At 43.9% G+C, this 22,342-nt stretch overlaps 1 protein-coding gene and 1 long non-coding RNA gene across 4 annotated transcripts; both read right to left on the minus strand.

Annotated features, from left to right (window-relative positions):
- Positions 1 to 5,015: 5,015 nt before the first annotated feature.
- LOC120411119 (uncharacterized protein C1orf159-like) lies at positions 5,016 to 11,662 on the minus strand. Of its 2 annotated transcripts, XM_039564099.1 has the most exons (8): positions 11,619 to 11,662; positions 10,584 to 10,659; positions 10,043 to 10,147; positions 9,640 to 9,705; positions 8,904 to 9,038; positions 7,616 to 7,641; positions 7,258 to 7,288; positions 5,016 to 6,743 (listed from the first exon to the last, which is right to left on the minus strand). In XM_039564099.1, the coding sequence occupies exons 1-8, from the start codon at positions 11,634 to 11,636 to the stop codon at positions 6,658 to 6,660; spliced, it is 543 nt and encodes a 180-aa protein (XP_039420033.1). In that variant the 5' UTR covers positions 11,637 to 11,662; the 3' UTR covers positions 5,016 to 6,657. The 2 variants fall into 2 exon arrangements, with proteins under 2 accessions (XP_039420033.1, XP_039420032.1); XM_039564098.1 differs by lacking the exon at positions 5,016 to 6,743 and having other exon boundaries at positions 6,766 to 7,288.
- Positions 11,663 to 13,647: 1,985 nt separating this feature from the next.
- On the minus strand, positions 13,648 to 16,780 carry LOC120411116. Of its 2 annotated transcripts, none has more exons than XR_005603542.1 (3): positions 16,701 to 16,780; positions 15,394 to 15,502; positions 13,648 to 13,686 (listed from the first exon to the last, which is right to left on the minus strand). It is a non-coding gene; the product is annotated as an uncharacterized LOC120411116 (long non-coding RNA). The 2 variants fall into 2 exon arrangements; XR_005603541.1 differs by having other exon boundaries at positions 15,394 to 15,505.
- Between the last annotated feature and the right edge of the window lie 5,562 nt (positions 16,781 to 22,342).

A 22,342-nucleotide genomic window follows, 5' to 3' on the forward strand; every position in this document is an offset into this window, starting at 1 on the left:
GGAATTGGGAGGGAAAAAGGGAATTAAAGCCCGGCTTAATCAGCCAGGGAGGCTTTGCCTGCTCAGAGCTCGATGTAAACACCTTAATGAAGGCGCTCGTGCTATTGGCAGCTGTTCGCTCTTAATTAAAGCCTCCCAATTCCAGACCCTCTGGAACTGCAGCTCCTGGAAGGTCACTGGAGTTCACCTGCCCAGCAGTCGGATTCAGAGATTTTTCCGCTCCCACAGCAGCTTTCCCAGGTTATTCCGCTGATTCCTTTTAGGCTGGGACTTCCTTCAGGAATGGGGGTAATTCATGGAATTCTCCTAAATTCATGGAGTCTCCTAAAGGAAATTTCCCTGGAGAGCCAGCTCAGCTCTCCCTGAGGGCAGCAGAGGCTTGGAATTTGAATTTTCCAACATCATTTCCCGCCTTGTTCTCCGGTTTATTTGCCAGGAGGTTTTTGACAACGAAAATAAAATGGAATATTAAGGAATTTTTTTCCCACTTCATCCCTCTCCTCTCCTCGTGGCGATAATGGGATTCTCTTTTCCAGCCTGTCCTCATCAGAAATAAATTTCCTTCCTGAAATTGTGCTGGAGAAGGAGGAAATCACCTGGAATTTAAAGTAAAGCAATCCCTGCCGTTATTCCCAATTATTCCCAATTATTCCCATTAAAATGTCCAATATTTCTGCTGGATTCGTTCTTGAGATGAAAATTCCATCTGGATTTCCTGCTTTTTAACACTTTGGGGCTTGTTTAACACTTTGTGTGCCGAGATTTCCCAGCTGGGAATTGCAAAGGAGCAACTCTGGAATTTCTCCCAGCTCCTACAAAAAAATTGGGATTCCCAGTTTTTACCAATTCCTGCAGGGGAAAACTCCACCAGCTGCTCCCATTGTGGTTTTTAGGGAGCAAAGAGGGAAATTGGGGTAAAAAAATCCGTCAGGTTGGAGGCACAGGGATGGAAAAGTGGAATTCCAGAGGATCCCAGGTGCCACCAGGTGTCACCCATCCACCGCAATGTGTGTCCTGGAAATCGCTGCGGGAAAAGTTTGGAGCAGGTTTTTTGGGAAGGGAACAAGAGCCAGGGATCAGTTTGCAGATCCCACGAAGATTCCTGAACTGGGATCCAGGTTTGTTCCTATTTTCCAAAGCCACGAGCCGCCCCACACCAGGGAAGGAGGACTGGGAGCCACTTCTAGAATTGTTCGGGGATTTTTTTCCAGCTCTGTTTTCACACCCGAAGGGGCGGTGGGAATTCAAATCCCACCCTTATCCCTGAAAACAATCCCAGGGGAAAGGATCAGCACCAAAACCATCGTGGAACAGCAACCCAATCGCCAAATATCCCGGATTTGGAGCCTGGGTTGGGAATTCTCTGCCAAACTCATGCAATTCCTCAAGAATGGTTTGGATTGGATGGGATTTGGCAGCAGATCCCGCTGGGAATCACTTTTCCCTGGTGCTGATAAGAGATTTTATCAAAATTTCCTCAGCCGGGCGAGGTGCTGAACTCCCCTCACATCAGAACCCAGCAGCTCGTTATGCAATGGGTTGATTTGCATATGCAAATGAGACGCTTCTCCGCACTTAAACTCAGTCCTAAATTCTCTCTGGCTCCAAAAAACGTTTCTGGGGCTGTTTTAAGCTCTGCCAAAAGGAGTTGGAGCAGCTAAAATTCGCTTTATTTTGGGTGTGTTTATGTGGATTTATAAATAGGGAAGGCTTGGAAGAACCTGGGATGAACCCAAAGCATTGCATGGTTCTATTCCAGAAAGAGATTTTAAATAGAATAAATAGAAATATATTGAAAGAAGTCTCTTGAAATATATAGAGATATTGCAAATATTTTTTCCAGGTCTCCCTTTTCCTTAAGCCCCTCCTCAGCAGCACTTCCAGGCAGGATTTTTCCCATAAATCAGCCCCTTTTGGGGATTTATGAGGGAAAAGTTTAACTGTGCGGGCTCGGCAGCCCCATTTCTTTTGGGTCTGCTCCTGTTATAAGGAGAAATTATTATTATTAAAATTATCATTATCATCCTAGTTTTATTAATTGTGATTCTTTTCATTTTTTATTCTCATTACTTTATTAAACTTCAATGATATTTTATTTATTATTATTTATAATAGTTTTATTATCATTTTAATTATTATTTATTGATAGTATAATTATTTATAATAATTTTTATTCCTTTCTTTTTTGTTACCATTTTATTATTTTAATTACGATTTCATTATTTTTATTAATAATATTTATTAGTTTTAATTTATAATAATGTAGTTTTAATTAATTTATTTCTATATAATTTTATTAATATTTTACTATTTTTATTGTTACTTTAAATTAAATTAAAAATTTCTTAATTTAGTACTATTATTATCCTTTTATTTATTTAAAAATGTTTGTTATTATTTAATTTTATTATAATTATTTTATTATTTTTTATTTTATCGTTATTTTCATTATTATCAATAATAATTTGTTATTATCAGAGTGATGATGATGATGATGATTATTATTATTATTGGCCAAATAGGTTGGGTTGTTTGGGCAGCTGAAGAAATGGAAGAAACCCAAGAATCCCAAATCCTCAGGGAAGGAAAGAAAAGGAAACAAAAAAGAATTGGATGGAAAAAGGAATCAGTGCTCAACCCCAGCCCATCCCCTTCATCAACCGATAATCAATAATCCCCATTATCCCAATCCCTGCTAAAATCCTATCTTAGAGTTTTCCTGCTCTTCTTTAAAGGAACTTTAAATAAACCCCTGCAAATCCTCATTTCCTGCAGGCGTTTTTTACTGCTGGGTTCCCACAGCCTCATCCACAGCATTCGCTGCTTATTTTCACCATTTCCACGTGGAATTTTCCTGCTGACACGTGCAAAGATTTGGCTTTGACCAAATAAATCCAATTTTAAGGTGTAAAAACCCAGCCCAGCCTCGTGACCCCACTTTAAACCGGGCAGGAAGCAGCAGAAAAAGGGATTTTTATTTCTTCTCCCTCCGTTTTGGGGGCAGGGAGGCCCCAGATGAGCTGGAATCTGGGCTCCTTGGGTGTTAATTCTGTTCCCTTCATCCCAGGCTTAAAAAGGAAACACAGAACGACCTCCAGAGACACCAAAAACCAAACAAAAAAAGAGCTCAAAACCGAAAAAAAAAAGCTGAAATCTCTTTATTTTGGCACCATTGAAAAAGATACAAATACATTGAACATCAGGGGTGTTAAAGCCGAGCTTTAAAGCGCTTCAGTGGTATTTTCGAGGGAGATGGAACCCAAACCATCCCATTTTATAGGGAATTTGCCAGTGCAAAGAAAGGAGAAACCCACAAACCCAAACCTAAACCCTCAAAACTCCACCATAAAACCCAAATCTTAACCCCAAACCCAAAACTCAATCCCCAAACCCAAAACCAAACGCACAAAACTCAACCACAAACCCCAACTTTAACCACAAAACCCAAATCTTAACCCCAAACCCAAAACTAAACCCCCAAAACTCCACCATAAAACCCAAAATTAAACCACAAAACCAAATCTTAACCCCAAACCCAAAACCTAAACCCCCAAAACTGCACCATAAAACCCAAAATTAAACCACAAAACCAACCTTAACCCCAAACCCAAAACTAAACCCCCAAAACTCAACCACAAACCCCAACTTTAACCACAAAACCCAAATCTTAACCCCAAACCCAAAACTCAATCCCCCAAACCAAAACCAAACGCACAAAACTCAACCACAAAACCCAAAATTAAACCCACAAAACCCAAATCTTAACCCCAAACCCACAATGTTCAACCCCCAAAACTAAACCCACAAAAGTCAACCCCCAAACCCAAAACTAAACCCCCAATACCCAACCACAAACCCAAACCTAAACCCCCAAAACCCAACCACAAAACCAAACCTAAACCCACAAAACTCAATCCTCAAAGCCAAAACCAAAGCCCCAAAATTCAACCACAAAACCTGAATTTAAACCCCCAAAACCCAACCCCAACCCCACAAAACCCAACCAGGAGTTCCCAGCGCTGACAAAGCTGAACCACACACAAAAAATGAGTAAAAACCTCGGGATTCTGAAGTTTTCTGGGTAAAAATCTTGGGATTCTGAAGTTTTCTGGGCATTATCACTGAGAAAAACTCGATTTTAATTCCACACAAAATTCGATTTTTAGACAACAATTAAATCAAATCTCACTCGAGGAGAAGACACAGAAAAATCCTTCAATAAATTAAATTTTAGGAATTAAGCAGGACAAGAATCCATGGACACACAGAAATTCCCTGCTCCAGAGCTGCACCTTCTTGGCATTATTTGCATAGTTACTCCTTTTTCCCCCCCTCAGGAATTAGGAAAATCCTCAGGCATTCCTGATTTTGGGATAAAACCTCCATGATTTCTGCTTGGGGGGGAAAAAAAGAAAATCTCAGCAGCACAAAGAGAGACTGAAACAAAATCCAGGTTGGATTTTCCCAAACCCTCCAAGTAATTCCATATGGGAAGGGTTTCAACTGGAATTGCCCAGTCAGAAGGAAAATAATTTTATTTATCATAATAGAGAGGCAAAATCTTAAATTCCAAGGGTTTTTTTGGCACAGGAGCCTCCATGATTTGGGGTTTATCCCTGTGGATGCCACAAAAAAAAGGAGATAAAAGCAAATCCAACTGCCCCAAAATTCCCAGAAAATAGGATTATTCCATAGGATAAATTGATCTCTTCCTATCCCAACTTTTCCTCTTGGAAGGTTTTAACCCCAGGGAAAAGGGAATGTGGACTCTCCATGTGGGAGTCAGCTCCAGGACAGCTTTGTCCTCATTTTCCCAAAAAAACCCAGGAAAACCAACTGTTCCCATTCCTGTCCCTGCCAGGGGCTGCTGAGGGAGAGCTTCCAAAGGATTTATTTTGGGAGCAGCACAGGGAGGTGGGAATGCTCAGGCTGCAGAGCTGGAATTCCAGGTGGTGACAGTGACATTTCCATGGATTTAGGATGGATCCCAGAGCCACCCCTGCCTGCTGGACGGGAGACGTGGCCAGGAGAAAAAAAAAAAGTCATTTTCCAGCTATTTTTAACTTCCAGAGAGAGAAATTGCTCAGGCAGGAACAAGATCCAGGCTGGGGGAGGTTGAGGCTGGTGTCTGGAATTAGGGAATGCCTGAGGAGCTCAGTCCTGCCCTGCAAATTCCAGGGATTGACCATAAAAAAATCCCATGATTGCAGTGGCAGGAGTCATCCTGATCCCTCCAGCTCATCCCAAACATCCCCGACTGCTCTAAATCCAGGAATTCTGCTTTTCCTTCCACAGGGAACGAAGCCAGCAGGGCCAATCCTTGCAGGACTCTTTATCCAAGGACTGAGCTGGAAAAACTCCCCCAAAGATTCCCAGATCTGGGATGGGGCCTGGATTGAGCACCAAGGACAGCTCTGGAGAGCGGGACAAGGATCCCAGGGGATCCGGGCTCTGAGGAGGCTCCGGGCTTTGCTTCCAAAGGATTCTGCATCCTAATTATTGTTGTAATTAATTAGTCATCATTAATCACTGTCATAATTAATCACTGTCATAATTAATCACTGTCACACTGTCCTACAGTGGCACTTAACGAGAGCATCCCTTTGCCAATTCCCCATCCCGGAGTGGATCCACACCCCAATCCCAGGATTTTGAGGCCTGCAGCGCTGTCACCTCCAGTTTTGGGGTCACACCACAGGGACAGCACCAAGATTCCTTAAGGATTTTCCTCATAGCAGGGAAAAATCCCCCAAATTCCTCAAGGATTCTCCTCACAGATTCCTGAAGGTTTCTCCTCACAGCAGGGAAAATCCCCCGAATTCCTCAAGGATTCTCCTCACAGATTCCTCAAGGATTCTCCTCACAGCAGGGTAAGTCCCCCAAATACCATAAGGATTCTCCTCACAGCACGGAAAATGCACCAAGATTCCTTAAGGATTCTCCTCACAAGGGCAAGTCCCCCAAATTCCTCAAGGATTCTCCCCAAACAGGGTAAGTCCCCCAAATTCCTTAAGGATTCTCCTCACAGATTTCTTAAGGATCCTCCTCACAGCAGAGAAAGTCCCCCAAATTCCTTAAGGATTCTCCTCACAGCAGGGAAAATGCACCAAGATTCCTTAAGGATTCTCCTCACAGCAGGGAAAATGCACCAAGATTCCTTAAGGGTTCTCCCCAAACAGGGGAAGTCTCCCAAATTCCTCAAGGATTCTCCCCAAACAGGACAAGTCCCCCAAATTCCTTAAGGATTCTCCTCACAGATTCCTTAAGGATCCTCCTCACAGCAGAGAAAGTCCCCCAAATTCCTCAAGGATTCTCCTCACAGCAGGGAAAATGCACCAAGGTTCCTTAAGGATTCTCCCCAAACAGGGCAAGTCCCCCAAATTCCTCAAGGATTCTCCTCACAGATTCCTCAAGGATTCTCCCCCAACAGGGAAAGTCCCCCAAATTCCTCAAGGATTCTCCCCACAGCCTCTGGAGGAGAGGGAGGAACCCCCGGAGCAGGGACAGGGCCCTGCAAAGTCCCCAAATGTCACCGAGCTGGTGCCACCTTCTCGCTTGGGATGATTTGGCACAAACCCTTCGGCTTCCTGTGGGATCAGCAGCTTCCAGAGTTTTCCATGGAGTCAGGAAAAGGGCTGGGACACTCCCGGGAGGGGCTCAGACGTTGCTGACCCTGCTGTCGGCCGGGGCCAGGCCAGAGGGGCCCAGGGAGCGTTCGCGGCGGACGTAGCGCGGCTTCCGCACCTGCAAGGCACAAAAGCGGCATCAAAACTGCTGGAAAATGGGATTCCAGCCGGAATTCCAGCAGGGAAAAGGAGGTGGAATGTGGCAGTTGCTGCCCAGGGAGGTTTGGAGCGCCCACAAGCATGGGGTGGGTCAAGGGTGTGGCACTTGGGGCAAGGTGGAAATGGGGAATCCTTGGATTTGGATCCTGGAGATCTTTTCCAACTTCAAGGATCTCGGGATTCCTTGGTTGAGAATTCCCAACCCCATCCAGCAATTCCTGAGGGACCGAAGCCACAAACAACCCCAAAAGCGAACTCAAACCCAGAACACTCAACCACAAAGCCCAAAATGAAACCCACAAAACCAAACCTTCACCAGATTCCATTGGATTTCCGTCCCCTCCACACATTCCACAGCTTTACCCCAAGAATTATTTGGATTTTCTGTTTATTTTTAGCATTTCCACGTGGAGTTTTCCTTGTCTTTTAGGCAACAGGTGGAAACAGCACATTTCAGGGAAAAATTCCTCACCTGAAGAAACTGGAGGAGAGATCATGGATGCCTGTGGAACAGGAGAAGGATAATGGGAAAAAAAAGAACTTTTTAACGGTTTTTCCTTAAAAAATCCAGGATTTTTTTTGAGGATTCCAACAATTTTCACTCTGTAGAGAGTTCTTGGAAAAACAACTCAATGCAATCCATTATTTTTCAGTTTTTGTCCCAGTTTGGATACAAAGAACCCCAAAATATCTTTGATATTTCAGTCTCATTTATCAATTAAGGAGTTGCTTAATAAAGTTGCAATTTAGTTAATTAAAATCGAAATCATTGTTTAACAAAGTTGAAATTTTAATGTTTTATCTTGTTCCCATAAAAAGAATTCACTCACCGTTTCACTGGGCTGGAGAACAGATGCTAAAAGAGAAAACAAAAGGGATTAATTTAGATTATTTTTATTAATTTAGAAGGCTGGAATGGCTAATTTTACAAAAATACATCCATGAATGGAATCATTTGATTGTTAAAAAAGGAGTTTTGTCCTAAAATCCAACCAAAATATTCAAAAATCCCATTTATAGAATGTATTGGGTGTAGGACTCCCAAGATTGGAGAATTTATCAGCACAAAATGGGGATTTATGAGCTCAAAATGGGAATTTTCTCCACAAAATGGGAATTTATGAGCTCAAAATGGGAGTTCTCCCCACAAAATGGGGATTTATGAGCACAAAATGGGAATTTTCTCCACAAAATGGGAATTTTCTCCACAAAATGGGGAATTCAGGCCTCAAAGAGCCACTTTTGGGGCCTTGGATGCAAAACGGTCCCACAGAAACTGGGAATGGGAGGATCCCTGAAATTCCTATGAACAGATCCAGCATTTTTAGCCAAAACCTGGGACTTTTTCTGCTCCATCCACCCCTTAATTTGGATTTTTTGGGGAGTTTTTCCAGGTGTGGCAGTAAAACATGAAGGAACTGAACCAAAAATCAGCTTTATTTCAACAGAAAGAGCTCTAACACAGCAAAGTCCGGGCTGGAGGTTGCCATGGGAATTAAAATCAATCCCAAATCAACCCCAAACCCATGGAAAACACAGGGAAAAATGTGGGAGACATCCCCTTCCATGTGTTTTGTTCAGCAACTCCCAGGAACTGCAAATGTGGACACACACAAATCCCAGGAATTGCTGTTTCAAGGCTTGGTGCCCCGTGGGGGAGCAAAATTCCCGGTGTTTTTCCCTACTTTTTCTGGAATTGCTTTGCCAGGAAGGTCAGTGCATGGATTTCCAGGAGAATTTGTGGATTGCCCATCCCTGGAAGTGCTCAAGGCCAGCTTGGAGAAATGTGGGATCATGGAAGGTGTCCCTGACACCTCCCAGCCCAAAGCATTCCATGATTCCATGAGTTTATCCATTATTTTATTCCATGGTTTTATTCCATGGTTTTTATTCCATGGTTTTTATTCCATGCAGGAATAGCAGAGATAAAGACCAACAAAATCAAAAATCCCCACAAAATCCAGCCCTGCTTTACATTTTCTCGGGATAATCAGGAAAATCCAGCAGCTCCATGGAATTCAAACCCAACCGTGAGGGGATTTCAACACAAAATTCAACTTTCAATCAATTAACGCAGCAAAGTTCATTAAGGACTGGATAATTAAAGGGGTTTTTTACCTTTGTTTCTTCTGTAGAAAATATTTGGGAGTTTGTTGGCTCGTTTGAGGTAGAAGAAAGAAGCCACGGAGAGGATCAGGAATAAACTGATGAAAAATGTCCCCAAAATGAGGGAAGCTGCGACTTCTGGGCCCCCTGAGAGAAAAGAATCATAAAAAAGAGAGAGAAAAGTCTGGTTTTCACCCAAAACCCCTCCTAATAAAAGGGTTAAATAAAAATACAGAGCAAATCCCTCATTTTTAGGTGGTGTTGGATAATCCCATGTGCCTAAAACTGAGTTTATGGGCAGGATAAAAATGGGAGAGGGAGCAGCAGCTCCCAGGGGCTCCTCATTAATTCACTTTTTAAAAATTTTAACAAATTGAATCACTTTTTAAACTCATTTTAACAAATTAAATCACTTTTTCAACTCATTAAATCACTTTAAACTCATCAAATCACTTTTTAAACTCATTTTAACAGATTAAATCACTGTTAACTCATCAAATCACTTTTTAACTCATCAAATCACTTTTTAACTCATCAAATCACTTTTTAACTCATCAAATCACTTTTTCAACTCATTTTAACAAATTAAATCGTTTTTAACTCATTAAATCACTTTTTTACTCATTAAATCACTTTTTTAACTCATCAAATCCCTTCTTTTAAACTCCCAATCCTTTTTTCCACCAACCCCAAATCCCTGGAGCAGAGGGAATAATCCCTCAACCTGCCCAAAATTCCATTTACTCACCAAAGTTCTGGATGAAAGGAGTGACAGTGCTCACGTTCATTTGGGAATTCAGCCCTCTGCTCCCAGCTGTAAAGAAAAGGATGGAATTCCCACTAAATCCATTTCCATCACCAATTTGGACATTTGGCTCTTCCTGCAAACGATCCCACTGCACTTCCTGCCCACCAAATTCCCAAATTTCCACAGTTTTTGCAGCTCCAAGTCCCACGGGGACTTTGGGAAAGTTTTTTAAACGACGTGGGATAAAAAATCTCCATTTTTGGAGGTATTTTTGAGGAGTTTTTGCTGCAGGAATCGATGTGAATGAATGAATACAAATGACTGAAATGAATTAAGATTAATTGAATTCCAATCAGTTGAAATTAATGGCATTTAAATGAATTTAAATGAATTCCAAACTCACCATTTCTGCACTCGCTGAGGTTGTGCCCAGAGGGGCCGGGCAGGGTTTCATTCCTGCATTTAATGCAGCTGCTGCTCCCATCCTCATTCCACCTCCTGTAGCATCCTGCCCCAAAAAAAACACGGAAAAAGGGATAAAACCAACAATTCACAGCAAGAATTCCCAATTTTCTGCTCGTTCCCAGCTTTCAGAGGGAAAACCCAGCAGAAATTCCCTTTTTTGGGAGGGTTACAAAGAGCTCCTGCTTCCTCTTCTCCCACACAAAAGAGGTTTTATTCCCAATGTTTATCCCAGGAAAAAGAAAACTTTCCATGAGGCCAAAAGGAGAAGGAATTCCAAGGAAATAAGATTAATTAATTTATTTATTTTCACTCCCCAGCTGCTGGATTTTGGTGCTAAAGTCCAGAAAATCTGGGAATTTTTATCCCTGGAAGTGTCCAGAGCCAGGCTGGGCAGGGCTTGGTCTGTAAATGAGCTTGAAGGTCTTTTCCAACCCAAATCATCCCAAAATTCCATGGTTTTATTCCAAATAATTCCATACCTGGGCTGCACTGGTGGGTGACGGGGCAGGAGCTGTTGGAATCCAACACATCCACACAACATTCCGGCTCTGAGACCTACGGAGAGGAATTCCCAGTGCAATTCCCACTTTTCCATCGAGGAAAATGCTCCAACAAAGAAAAAAATCTCCACAGAAATTGAGGAATAATTCACTTCAAACCTGCTGGATTTTTTTCTTTTTTGCTGTTTTAATTTTTATTTTTTGTTTTATAAATGCATTTTATTTTTCTTTAGAAATAGAAATAAATATAGAAAAATTGTTATAAAAGCCTGAATTATTTACAAATTCTCCAAGGAAAATCAACCAGAACTTCCAAAATTGAAAATTTTCTGGGTAAATCCCCTTAAAAAATCCTTAAATCAGGCTTAAAATAAAAAGAGAGTAATTTTGGATGAATATAATGAGACCTGATCTGGATTCAGCCATAGGAAAATTGAAATAGAACTGAGAAAAAACAGCAAATTTTATTCAGTTTTATCAGCAACATCACCAAATGTGAGGGTGAGAAATCAAAGATATCAGGAGAGCAGCAGCTGGGGGCTGTTCAAACTGAAATTAGCAGGAAGCAATTAGTAAATTTTACTGGATTACAGCAAAAAAACAGGAAAAAGCAAAAAATATTTAGAGATAAAAAAATTAAAATCAGGGTTTTTTTGAGGTTTTAGTGGGGGGATTCTTTTAAAACCAGAATTTTGTACTTTGTATTTCTGATTTTTTTTTGGTCCCTTGAAGTTTTAGAGCAGCTCAGGCATTAAAAAGTGAAATTTTGGGGTTGGTTTGAGGTTAAATCGATCAATATCTTTAAAAAAAGGATTCTTTTGGATTCTTTTTGGATTCTTGAGGTGCTTTTCCCACATGGTTTTGCATCCCTGTTACCCCACACAGGCAGGGAGAATTCCCTGCTTTCAGAAGGAATCAGAGGAAAACGGGAAAGTTTCAGGGAATGCTGAGTTTGGAGCAGGAATTCCTGAATTCTGAAGGCTTTTAGGAAGTGCAGGAGGAGAGGAAAATAACCTGGATTGGAGAAATCATGGAGCACCCACCGAGTTTTCCGTGGATTTGCCGGCAAACTTCTGCCACGAGCCTCGTTAGGAGAAGCACAAAGGGCACCTCCATTCCCAGGAAAAATACGGGTCTGGATAAAAATCAGGAAGAATTCAAATTATTGATTAATGGCACCTAAATTCTGCTTCCCTTTGTTAAGGAAGTTTTGCCAATGCATCCTTTTTCTCGGGAATGAACCATTCCTTGGATCTGAGTGGAATTAAAGCACTGAGGGAAGGGCTTACCCTTGGTTCAGGATCCCAGCTGGAGACATCCAGGATTTCCCTGCTGGCCTCTGTGGTTGCTAAGGAACGAGGAGAGCTCCGAACTGGGCCATGCAGGGACAATCCCAGCAGCTGGAAAATCAACGGGATTGTAGGAGAGGAGTCACCACGAGGGGCTGGCATGGATGGGGAGCACGTGGAAAAGGGAATTCTGCAATTAATTCACCCCTTGGGATGGAGATTGAATGGATTTGGCTGGTTTTTAAGGGAACTTTTCCATTTGGAATGGAAATTCCTGGCCTGTCTGTCACAAATCCTGGTTTTTCTTCCTTTAAATTGACAGAGAATTCCACACAATTCTGTGGTTTTTACATGAAATTAGAAGAAAATGAAAAGGGAAGCGGAGGGAAAAAGGGGGGGGAAAAAAAGGGGGGGGGAAAAAAAGGGGGGGAAAAAAGGGGGGAAAAAAAGGGGGGGAAAAAAAAGGGGGGGAAAAAAGGGGGGGAAAAAAAAGGGGGAAAAAGGGGGGAAAAAAGGGGGGGAAAAAAAGGGGGGGAAAAAGGGGGAAAAAAAGGGGGGAAAAAACCACGGGTCTGGATAAAAATCAGGAAGAAATTCAAATTATTATTAATGAAAAGGGGGGGAAAATAAGGGGGGGGGAATAAGGGGGAAAAGGGAAAAAGGCCAAGGAACGGCACCACCTCCCACTTGATCTGCAGCTGCTGAGCCACTCCCTGTGTCAACAAAATGAAACCTGGCCTGTCCTCCAGGAAAATAATGGCTGCAGAGGCATTCCAGGGCTTGGATTGACTCCTTCCCAAAAACCAGCATTTAGGAAAAATTGTATTTTTTTATATCATAAATAAAACATGGGAGAGCTGAAAAAAATCCTTCTTTTAAGGGGGAAGTGCCTGAAAAAAGCCTTTAACTGCGAGAACTCCTTTAGTGGCCCTCGTTTCACACCCCAAAAATCGGTTTCCTATAAAAATCCACCGGAGGAGTGGTTTTAGGAATACCTGCCAAAGAAGTGTCCTGAGCCCTTTGGCAAGTCTGTTTTTCTGAAGGAAAAAAAAAAAAATCATGGAGCAGCTCCTATAATTAATTTCCCTGATTTTTTTTTATTAAATCATTTCCACCCCGCCCCCATCTTCCAAAATCAGATTATTCAGCTCGGTGGGGGGAAATTAGGATGATCTCCTGCTCCCCCTGAAAGCTCCAAGCTCCTGATCAATCCTACTCCAAACTCCACAATTCCAACTGATTTTTTCCAGTGGGAATCGGGCAGGAACAGGGAAAGCTGGCACTGCACCATCCCTCCCAACTGGAAGCCCAATAATTGTAATTATGATCTCATTTAAATGCAGGAATGTTGCTCAGGGATGGCGTGCATTTTAAACCACACCACAAGAGTTTGCTTTGTTGCTCCATCCGTTTTCCCATCCATTTATCTTCAGGAATGAGATGAAAAATGAAAGAGTTCCTCTGGGGGAAAACAATTGGGAGTGGGTAAAAATGTTTTATAAATATTTTTAATAAACTTCTCATTTGATTTGGAGGCTCTGAGGAGATTTTTGTCAATACCTGATTATTAAAATAGCTGGGAAGAGCAAGAAAACACAGATGAGGCAGGAGTATTTATTAGAAAAGATATTAAAATTAATTATTGTTTAAACAATAGATTGGCGCTTACTAGAAAATAACGCTGAGGAACAAGCCATAATAATATTTGTGGGAAAAAATCACTTTTAAATGCCAGATCTCCTCCTGGTGAAGACAACAGCTCAATCAGCTCAACATTGGTTGGATTTCCATCCCTAAAATAAATCAGGACACAATCAAGAGCTGCATTGATGATTTTTGGCCCTGCAGCTGTCCAGCTACTGGATCAAAGCAGCAGCCAATAATTTTATTTCCATTAGACAGAGACAATATTTAAACATTTTATTGATCTGGAGCTGTTGGGGTTTTTATTGACCGGTTTTAAAGCAAAGCTGAGCTCAAAAAGCTGCTGTAAGCTTCTGAACACAGAAAATATTTGTTATTTTTTACTTAATTTACATTTTACTTCAAGCCCCACAATTATTTCTTCACAGCCCCTGGTGGATTCTCTATCAGGCAGTAATAATTAGCAGCTTATTTACATACTATACAAATTAAATCTCTGTGGATGAGGCAGAAATTCAAGCCAGGGATGGGACACTAAAGATTGGATTTTTAGGGTCATGCCCCATAAAAAAAATCAGACAGATTCCAAGTATCTGTATTTTTAAAATGCAATAATGTGGAAAAAGATATCAAATATTCCTCAAATCACACCTCAGGAAGGCTGGGAAGAGCTTCGTGAACTCTAACAGGGAATAAATCCAGCATGGAACTTCCAGGACAGCAACTTCCAGCAGGGAATTTCGGCTTTTAATGGGTCTCACTCCTCAAACCAACAGAAGGAACTACTCCTTTTAGTGTCTTCTGGTCAAACACAACATTCTGCTGCCATCCTGGATGAGGTTTTACCTCATAATTTGAAATTGAAAGAGGAAAAAAAAGGCCCTAAAACCTTCAAGAGATTCAGGAGCCACCAACACTAAAGAGAGGACGGGGAAGGTTTAGCTTTGAATGAGGTGTGAGGTGGGGTTTGGATGGGAAACTGGGAAGGAATTCTTCCCTGTGAGGGGTTGGGATGGAATTCCCAGAGAAGCTGGGGCTGCCCCATCCCTGGGAGTGTCCCAGGCCAGCTTGGAGCACCCTGGGATGGCAGAAAGCGGATCTGGATGAGTTTCAATTCCCTCCAACCCATCCCCATCCCACGATTCTGTGCTACACAAATCCCATCAGGATCAAACACCCACAGCAAAACCATTCCCCCCCCTTAAATATGTCCCCACGTTTGGCAGCGTTTTCCCTGCGGATAATGGCAAAAAAAAAATAAAAATAAAAAGAGACAGAACGCCAGGCAAAAGCTGCTGCCCAAATAGAAAATATTTCTGCCTCGGTGTTTTCCTGCCAGCACCGTTTGGGGAAGGCAGACGCCGGAATTCAAGCAAGGATTTCACACCCTGAGTGTCACGTTTGAAACAAATCCCGAATCTCTGTCAGCTCGGATCCCCAGTTGCCACAAAACACTGCAATTAAACCACATCGAGGCTCACTCAGGGAATCCTGCCTCTTGTTGCATCTCAAAAGCAACACAACCAACTCAGCGACACCGAGTTTTTTTTCCTCCCACTCCTGGAAGCAAAATGCTTTCATTGATCTTTACACTTTCCATTCTTTCTGCTGCAATATCAGCATCTTTCTTGCCTAAAGTGTTGCTGGAGCTTGGGAATTACTTCAGCAGCTGGGAAAGGATGGAAGTGAAGAGAAACTCTGCCTGAATTCCAGGTGGTTTCGTAATTCCCTGGGTTTGAAACCGCATCGCACCCGAAGCCTTCTTAACTCTGAGGTGACAAAGCTGAGAGCAGAACCAGAGGGGGTGTAAAAGCTGAAGAATCCAAGGGGTTTCCAAAGCTGAAACTCTCACTCACCAGCTCCTCCAGGCTCCCAGGAGCCCTCTGCACCTTGCCCAGCTCCCAGCACACACCTGAGGGTTGTGGTTTGCTGCTCATTCCCCTCTGCAGCTGTTTCACAATGAACCTGCTGTGCCAGAGACAGATAAAGGTTGGAACAAAACAATCTTTTATCAATCCCAGCTCGAGGAGGACTCGTTTTTCCAGCTTTGAGCAGAGCTCCGATCCTGCCCTTCCAGCGCTGGGATTTTGCAACAGCAGCCAGCAATTAAAACCTCAGTGCTGCAGACAATGAGAGCCACCTTAAGCCAGGCTTTGCTGCAAAAGCTGCTCCACACCTGCCCTGAGCAAACATTAATTAGTATTTGCTGCTGGGACACGTTCTGCTCTTCCAGCACTCGGTGCAGCCTGAGAAATCGGGAGGAGGAGGGAATGTTCTCCAGGGAAAAGGGCTGTGGGAATGGGATAAGGGAATGGTTTGGGTTGCAAGGGGTTTAAAGGTCATTCAGTGCCATGGGCAGGGACACCTTTCACTGACCCGGGTGGCTGCAAGCCCCGACCAAGCTGGCCTTGGACATTGCCAGGGATGGGGTATCCATGGAATAACCAGTGCCAGGGCCTCAGCACCCTCACAGGGAGGAATTTCTTCCCAACATCCAACCTAAACCCACTCTCTTTCACTTTGAATTCATTCCCCCTTGTCCTGTCACTCCATCCCTTGGAAATACTCCCTTTCCAGCTCTCCTTGCAGCTCCTCCAGGCACTGGAGGCCTCAGTGAGGTCACCCCAAAACTTTCTTTCTCCAGGCTGAACAATCCCAGTGTTTTTATGGCAATTTTGGGGGGGGTTTCACCCCTAAGCGGTGCACCAAAAAATCCGTATTATTGGGGTATGTGTTTGGGGGAAGTTTAGCCAAGAAAAACACACCAAACAATAACGCCAAATACCTACAACTCCAAAATCTGAGATTGGTAAAAAAACTGTATTAGACCGAGTTAATTTATTAGGAAATAAAGCACCCCAAGTTTCAAGTGGGGGCATGAGAAGGAGAGGACTCCTTTCCGAACGCACCAGGAACCAGCTGGCCCCAAAAGCGCTGGGCAAGGAGGAGGAACAAGGGGGCGATTTTTTTATCCTAAAGCCAAACCCCTTCCGACCCCCCTGGCGCCAGGATCGGGGACTTCTCCCTGGAGAACTCGGTGGATCCATCAGCCGCCACTGCCCACCCCGGCTCTCCGCGAACAATGGGGCCCCACCCAGCGCTCGCCGCCCGTCCCGAGAGTCGCCGCCCGTTCCCGTTCCCACTCCAGTCCCCTCCTCCTCACCTGAGGGCTCCCCTGAGCATCCCCCCCGGCACCGCCGAGGTTCCCGTTCGTACCCCCCGCCCTCCGCCGGCGCCCTGCCCGCTGCGCCCCGCGGCACCCTGGGAGTTGTAGTCCGGCGGCCACCGCCCGCCGCGCCGCTTCGCCGAGAGGTTGCTCCGCCCCGAACTACAAATCCCAGTAGCCCCCGCGGCGCGCCCACCTGCGCCCCGCTCCCCGCAGGTAAATACGCGCTCTCAGCCTTTTCGCGCGGCGCCGCGGCGCCTGCTGGGAAAACGAGTCCCGCACCGCAGGCCGGGCGCGGGGGCGGCGAGGTTCCGCACTACAACTCCCGGCGTACCCCGCGTGGGCGCCGCCATTTTACCGCGTTGCCTGGCAACGCTGACGCGGCGGGAGGGAGGCGGCGGCGGCGGGGTCGAGGCCTTTGCGCCAAAAATCCTTCGGGAGCGCCTGGAAATTCGGGGAAAATTGGGAACAGCTGGCCCAGATGTGGCTGCCCCATTCCTGGGGAGTCCCCAAGGCCAGCTTGGACGGGGTTTGGAGCAACCTGGAATAGTAGGAGGTGTCCCTGCCCATGGCAAGGGGTGGGACTGGATGGGATTTAAAATCCCTTCCCACCCAAACCATTCCATAAATTCCATGAAGGAAACCACTGCGGGAATTTTCCTGCAGGAAGAGCAGGATCTCTCAGCAAAACTAAAGATTTGAAGCGGGAGGCAGCATAAAAACTGCACTTCTGACCTCGAATCTTCACCTTTGTGCAAAAAAGTTGCCTCCTTTTGAAGAGGAGAATTAAAATTTGTCCCAAGTTTTTTGTAAAAAAACCAAAATTAAAGATATAAACAATGCAAACATCATCTGGGTAAAGATGCCTGGGGTTTTTTTTAAAGATTTTGTCATATTTAAATTCTTTGATAGTTCCTGGGCCACTTAATGGAAGAAACTCGTTGAATGTAATGAAGAATAAAACTATTTTCCAAGAAACAGTTTCCTTGCACGTTTCTATAACTGTGCAGAGGAACACTAAAAGCAGCTCTTCACAAATCTCATCTGGTCCTGCAGGAAACCTCCGATTTTCTAAAATTTTCCCAAGTAATTTCAATGTTTCAGAGCAGAACCTTGACCCTGAGAGGAGGACTGAAGAAATCAGCAGGAAATAACTTTTGGATGCAGCAGCTGGGGAGTTTTTCCTCCAAAGCGGGGATTTAGGATATAATTCCTGGTCTAAATGAATCCCCTCTTTGCTGAAGAGAGATGAAAGCAAAATGCAGCTTCTGAGAAACACAGAGAGAGGGTGGGGAAAGTGCTGAAAGTGCAGAGAATGATCAGAATTGGTTTCATTTACTCTGCACATTCACTGAGCATTTCATTCTCAAAGGCCTCCGAATCCAGTGAGTTCTGGGTGCCAAAACCCACCCAGAAAATTGAGTTGTGACCGAGGGTTTGGAGTTAAAAGCGCTGCTTCATCTCAAAATAAAATTCAGCTTTATCTCTTTATGGATTAAGCCCCATTTTTTTTTTTGCCTTTTTATCCTGCTCATGAGCTGTCAAATTCAGAGCCAGGCAAACAAATTTATCTCCTCCTTGGCTTTATTCCATAAAAGCGTCGCTTGAAATTCACTCCGCAGCTCCTTAAGGTTCTTGTGATCCTTTCCCGCCCCTTTTAGCAGCGCTCCACAATTTTTTTGGTGGGATTTTTCTTGCCTAAAGGATCCAATGCCTGCAAGGATTTGTGGTTTAAATCCTGAACGAATCATTTAGGGCCTCTCATACAAATTTATTGACGTTTCTCCACTACAAAACTCAAGTTTCTTCCTCCCCAACACCTGCAGGGCAAGATTTGCCAGAGGAGGAAATTCCAGACCCCAATTCCTTTTCCTTTTCTAATTTTTAGAGAGAGAAAGCAATCCCAGACCTGAGGTTTTTTCCCAATTTTTAAGGAGAAGAGGCAATTCCAGACCCCAATTTCTTCCCTTTGCTTATTTTTAGGGAGAGAAAACAATCCCAGACCTGAGGTTTTTTCCCAATTTTTAGGGACACAAGGCAATTCCAGACCCCAATTTCTTCCCTTTACTTATTTTTAGGGAGAGAAAGCAATCCCAGACCTGAGGTTTTTTCCCAATTTTTAGGGAGAGGAGGTAATTCCAGACCCCAATTCCTTTCCCTTTTCTAATTTTTAGGGAGGGAAAGCAATCCCAGACCTGTTTTTTTCCAAGTTTTAGGGACACAAGGCAATTCCAGACCCCAATTCCTTTCCCTTTTCTAATTTTTAGAGAGAGAAAGCAATCCCAGACCTGTTTTTTTCCATTTTTTAGGGACACAAGGCAATTCCAGACCCCAATTTCTTCCCTTTGCTTATTTTTAGGGAGAGAAAGCAATCCCAGACCTGTTTTTTTCCAAGTTTTAGGGAGAAGAGGCAATTCCAGACCCCAATTTCTTCCCTTTGCTTATTTTTAGGGAGGAAAAGCAATCCCAGATCTGTTTTTTTCCAAGTTTTTAGGGACAACAAGGCAATTCCCAGACTCCCAATTTTCACGGACACCTTGGAACTTAAAACAGTTCCATGCCAAAGAATTCACTTTACTTTTGTTATAACTAAAAAGTTCAATCCCACCAGGATGCACTGCCCGTCACCTGCCTCACCAGCTGGCATGTGCAGCCAAAATTCCTTTAAAAATGGGTTTTCTTGATATTTCAGAAAGACAAATGAAATCCCAGCTGATTTTTGGGGTTAATCCCGAAGGTTTCAAAGGAGAAAATGAACTAAAAAGCAGCCACAGCTCAAAGCATCGAGGAGATGAGAAAAAAGAAAACAACAGATGGATTTAGAGCTGAGTGGGCTCCAGGAGGGAATGAGATAAAACAATTCACAGCTCTTGTAGTCTGATAAGGAAGAAAAGGCATTAAAAAAACAACAATAAATTGTTTTTTCTGGCCCAGGCTGCTCCGAGTTGTGACAAAGTTCAAGTCCTGAGCTGTTCCCTCCCTCCCTCCATTTCACAGCACAAACTTAGCAGTGCTTTTCCCTTTTTCATACTTTGTGAGGGGTTTTTTTTTAAAGCTAAACCAGCTGAAATTCAACTTTTTATCCTCAGAGCTGCAGCAAAAACCACACGAGGACAAAAAGCACCTCAAGAAATCCCAAATTTATACAAAACTCGCACCGAGACACGAATTGCTGCTGCTTAAAAACCCCAAAAACCCCAAAACTTCAAGCTCGGAGCGCCAGAATATGGATGGGAAACCTTTTTTGCTGCTCAGAACACGGAAAAAATGTTCTTTTTACTGTAAAATTGTTGCCACGCTCACGGGGTTTGTGGTTTTTGTTGACAGTTGGGAGAAGCAAGTGCTGTGAGAGCACCCAGCCTTTGAGTAATTCCACTACTCGTGGTGTAGGGGCTGAGTGAAGCTTCAAAACTTCCTCTGAGCAGCGCTTTGAACCTTTTTTTATTTTTATTTTTATTTTTTTTCCTCTGATGGAGGAGGAAAAAATAAAAAGTCCTTTACGGAGAATTCCTGCAGGGGAGAAAATATCTTTATTTTCCTCAGGCAACACTGTGGAAATCCTTTGTCAGGAATCTCAGGGAGCTGCAAACCACAGCCCTGCGAGATAATTCTGCAAGAATTAAAAATCTCCTTTTTATGTGGTTTATTTCCCCTTTTAACTCCTTGTTATTTTGCATGGGGATGAGGAGCAGCACCTTCCCACAATCCCAGAGCTTTCCTCATTCTCTGGAGCACAAATCCATTCAAATTTGGCATTTCCAAGCCAGCTCCTGATTTCCTCAGGGGTTTTGCTGACAAAAGGGTTGTGGGGTGCAAATTTCAAAACCTCAAAGGCCTCATTTCGACAAATTTGGGGCTGCTCCTCGCCTTTATTTTGCTGGTTTGAACACGAGGAAAATCCGCTTTTCCCACTTAAATTATTCCTCCGTAAACATGGAAAAGATTCCTGGAAGTTTTTGATGTCTTCCCTAAACTTTTTTAGTATTGGAAATTGGCAAAATTCTACACAAAATATGGATTGGTTTGTCTGCTTGTTCTTTGTTATAAAAGCCAAACTGTCCTTCAAATGCAAATATTTGTAAGTTAGGAGGTGAAAAACTCCATAAATATTCATAATTTTTAATTGAACCCCTAATTCCTGGATGTTCAGATGAAGGTAAATTCATCAAATATGATAATTATACGAAATTACAGCTAATGAGGTTTCAATCTTGCTCCATTTCCACGGCTTTGCAAATATTCTCTGTACTTAAAAAAAAAAAGGAATGAGGGAGGAAAGGAGGTGGGGAATCACTCCTGAGGCTCCAAAATTAAATATAAACCCTATAAACACACGTGGAAGTGCATTAAAGTTTTAATGCTGCCAGTAATAGATGGCTTTAATTACTCTCCCATGGAAAAAGAGCTTCCCAGTAATGGATTGACTTCCATTTCAGCTTTATTAAAAAGGAAATTGCATCCAGGAGTTTTCATTTGCCTGGATCAGCACAAAAACCACGGCAGGGAGAGGATTTTGGAGCAGGGCAGGGCACAGGTGTCCCCATGGACTGGGGATGGAAAATCCAAGAGGAATCTGGGCAGGAGGAGCAGCAGAGGAGGGCAGGAGCATGAGAATATTCCTGAGCCGTCAGAAAATTTGTTGTATTTGAAAAATCCATGTAAAACCACCATTCCTGCAGAATCCCTGAGGTTGGGAAAGGATTCCCAGCTCATGGAGGCCAAGCTGTGCCCGATCCCCACCGTGTCCCCAGCCAGAGCTCTGAGTGCCACCTCCAGGTGTTCCTTGGCCACCTCCAGGGATGGGGACCCACATCCAGCCCATTCCAAGGCCTTGCCACCCTTTCCATGGGGAAATTCCTGCTGGTGTCCAGCCTGAGCCTCCCCCGGCCCACAGATCATCGAGTCCCACCATTCCCTCCGAAAAGTGTGGATGTGGTCACCCCTGTGCCACACTTTTCGGAACATTTCCAGGGATGGAGATTCCAGCACTGCCCTGGGCAGCCCCTTCCCATCCCTGAGCACCTTTTCAGCAAAAAAAAATTTCCTTAATATCTAATTTAAACCTCCTCTGGTGCAGCGTGAGGAGTTTCCCCTCATCCTTGTCCCTGTCCCATCTGCGGCTGTCCCCTCCTGTCAGGGAGTTGTGGAGAGCCAGAAAATCCCCCCCGATCCTTCTTTTCTCCACGCTGAGCCCCTTTCCCAGCTCCCTCAGGAATTCTCCAGCCCTTCCCCATTCCCATTCCCTTCCCAGCCCCTTCAGTGGTCCCACAACTGGACACAGCCCTCGAGGTGTGGCCTCAGCACGGAGGGACAATCCCAATCCCAATCCCAATCCCAATCCCAATCCCTGCCCTGCTCGCCTCAGTCCCTGCAGCCCTTCCCAGCTCGAAGGGATGGATTGTTCCTGAAAAAAAAAATAATAATAATAAAAATTCCAGCACGGGAAGCAACAAGGAAAGAGATTTGCGCAACAGGATTTCCTGGCCGGCCCCAAAATGGGGGAATTTGGTGGCTCTCCCACTTCCAGGGCTGAGTTTTCTGCCCTTTATTCAGTCGGCCCTGGGGGCTCGGGCTGTGTTCCGTCGGTGCTTTGTGAAGCTCTTCCTCACAGCCAGGAAATTCCCGGCGTAATTCCAAAG

The sequence above is a fragment of the Corvus cornix genome, chromosome 21 (genome assembly GCF_000738735.6).
Source record: "Corvus cornix cornix isolate S_Up_H32 chromosome 21, ASM73873v5, whole genome shotgun sequence".
Classification (NCBI taxonomy): domain Eukaryota; kingdom Metazoa; phylum Chordata; class Aves; order Passeriformes; family Corvidae; genus Corvus; species Corvus cornix.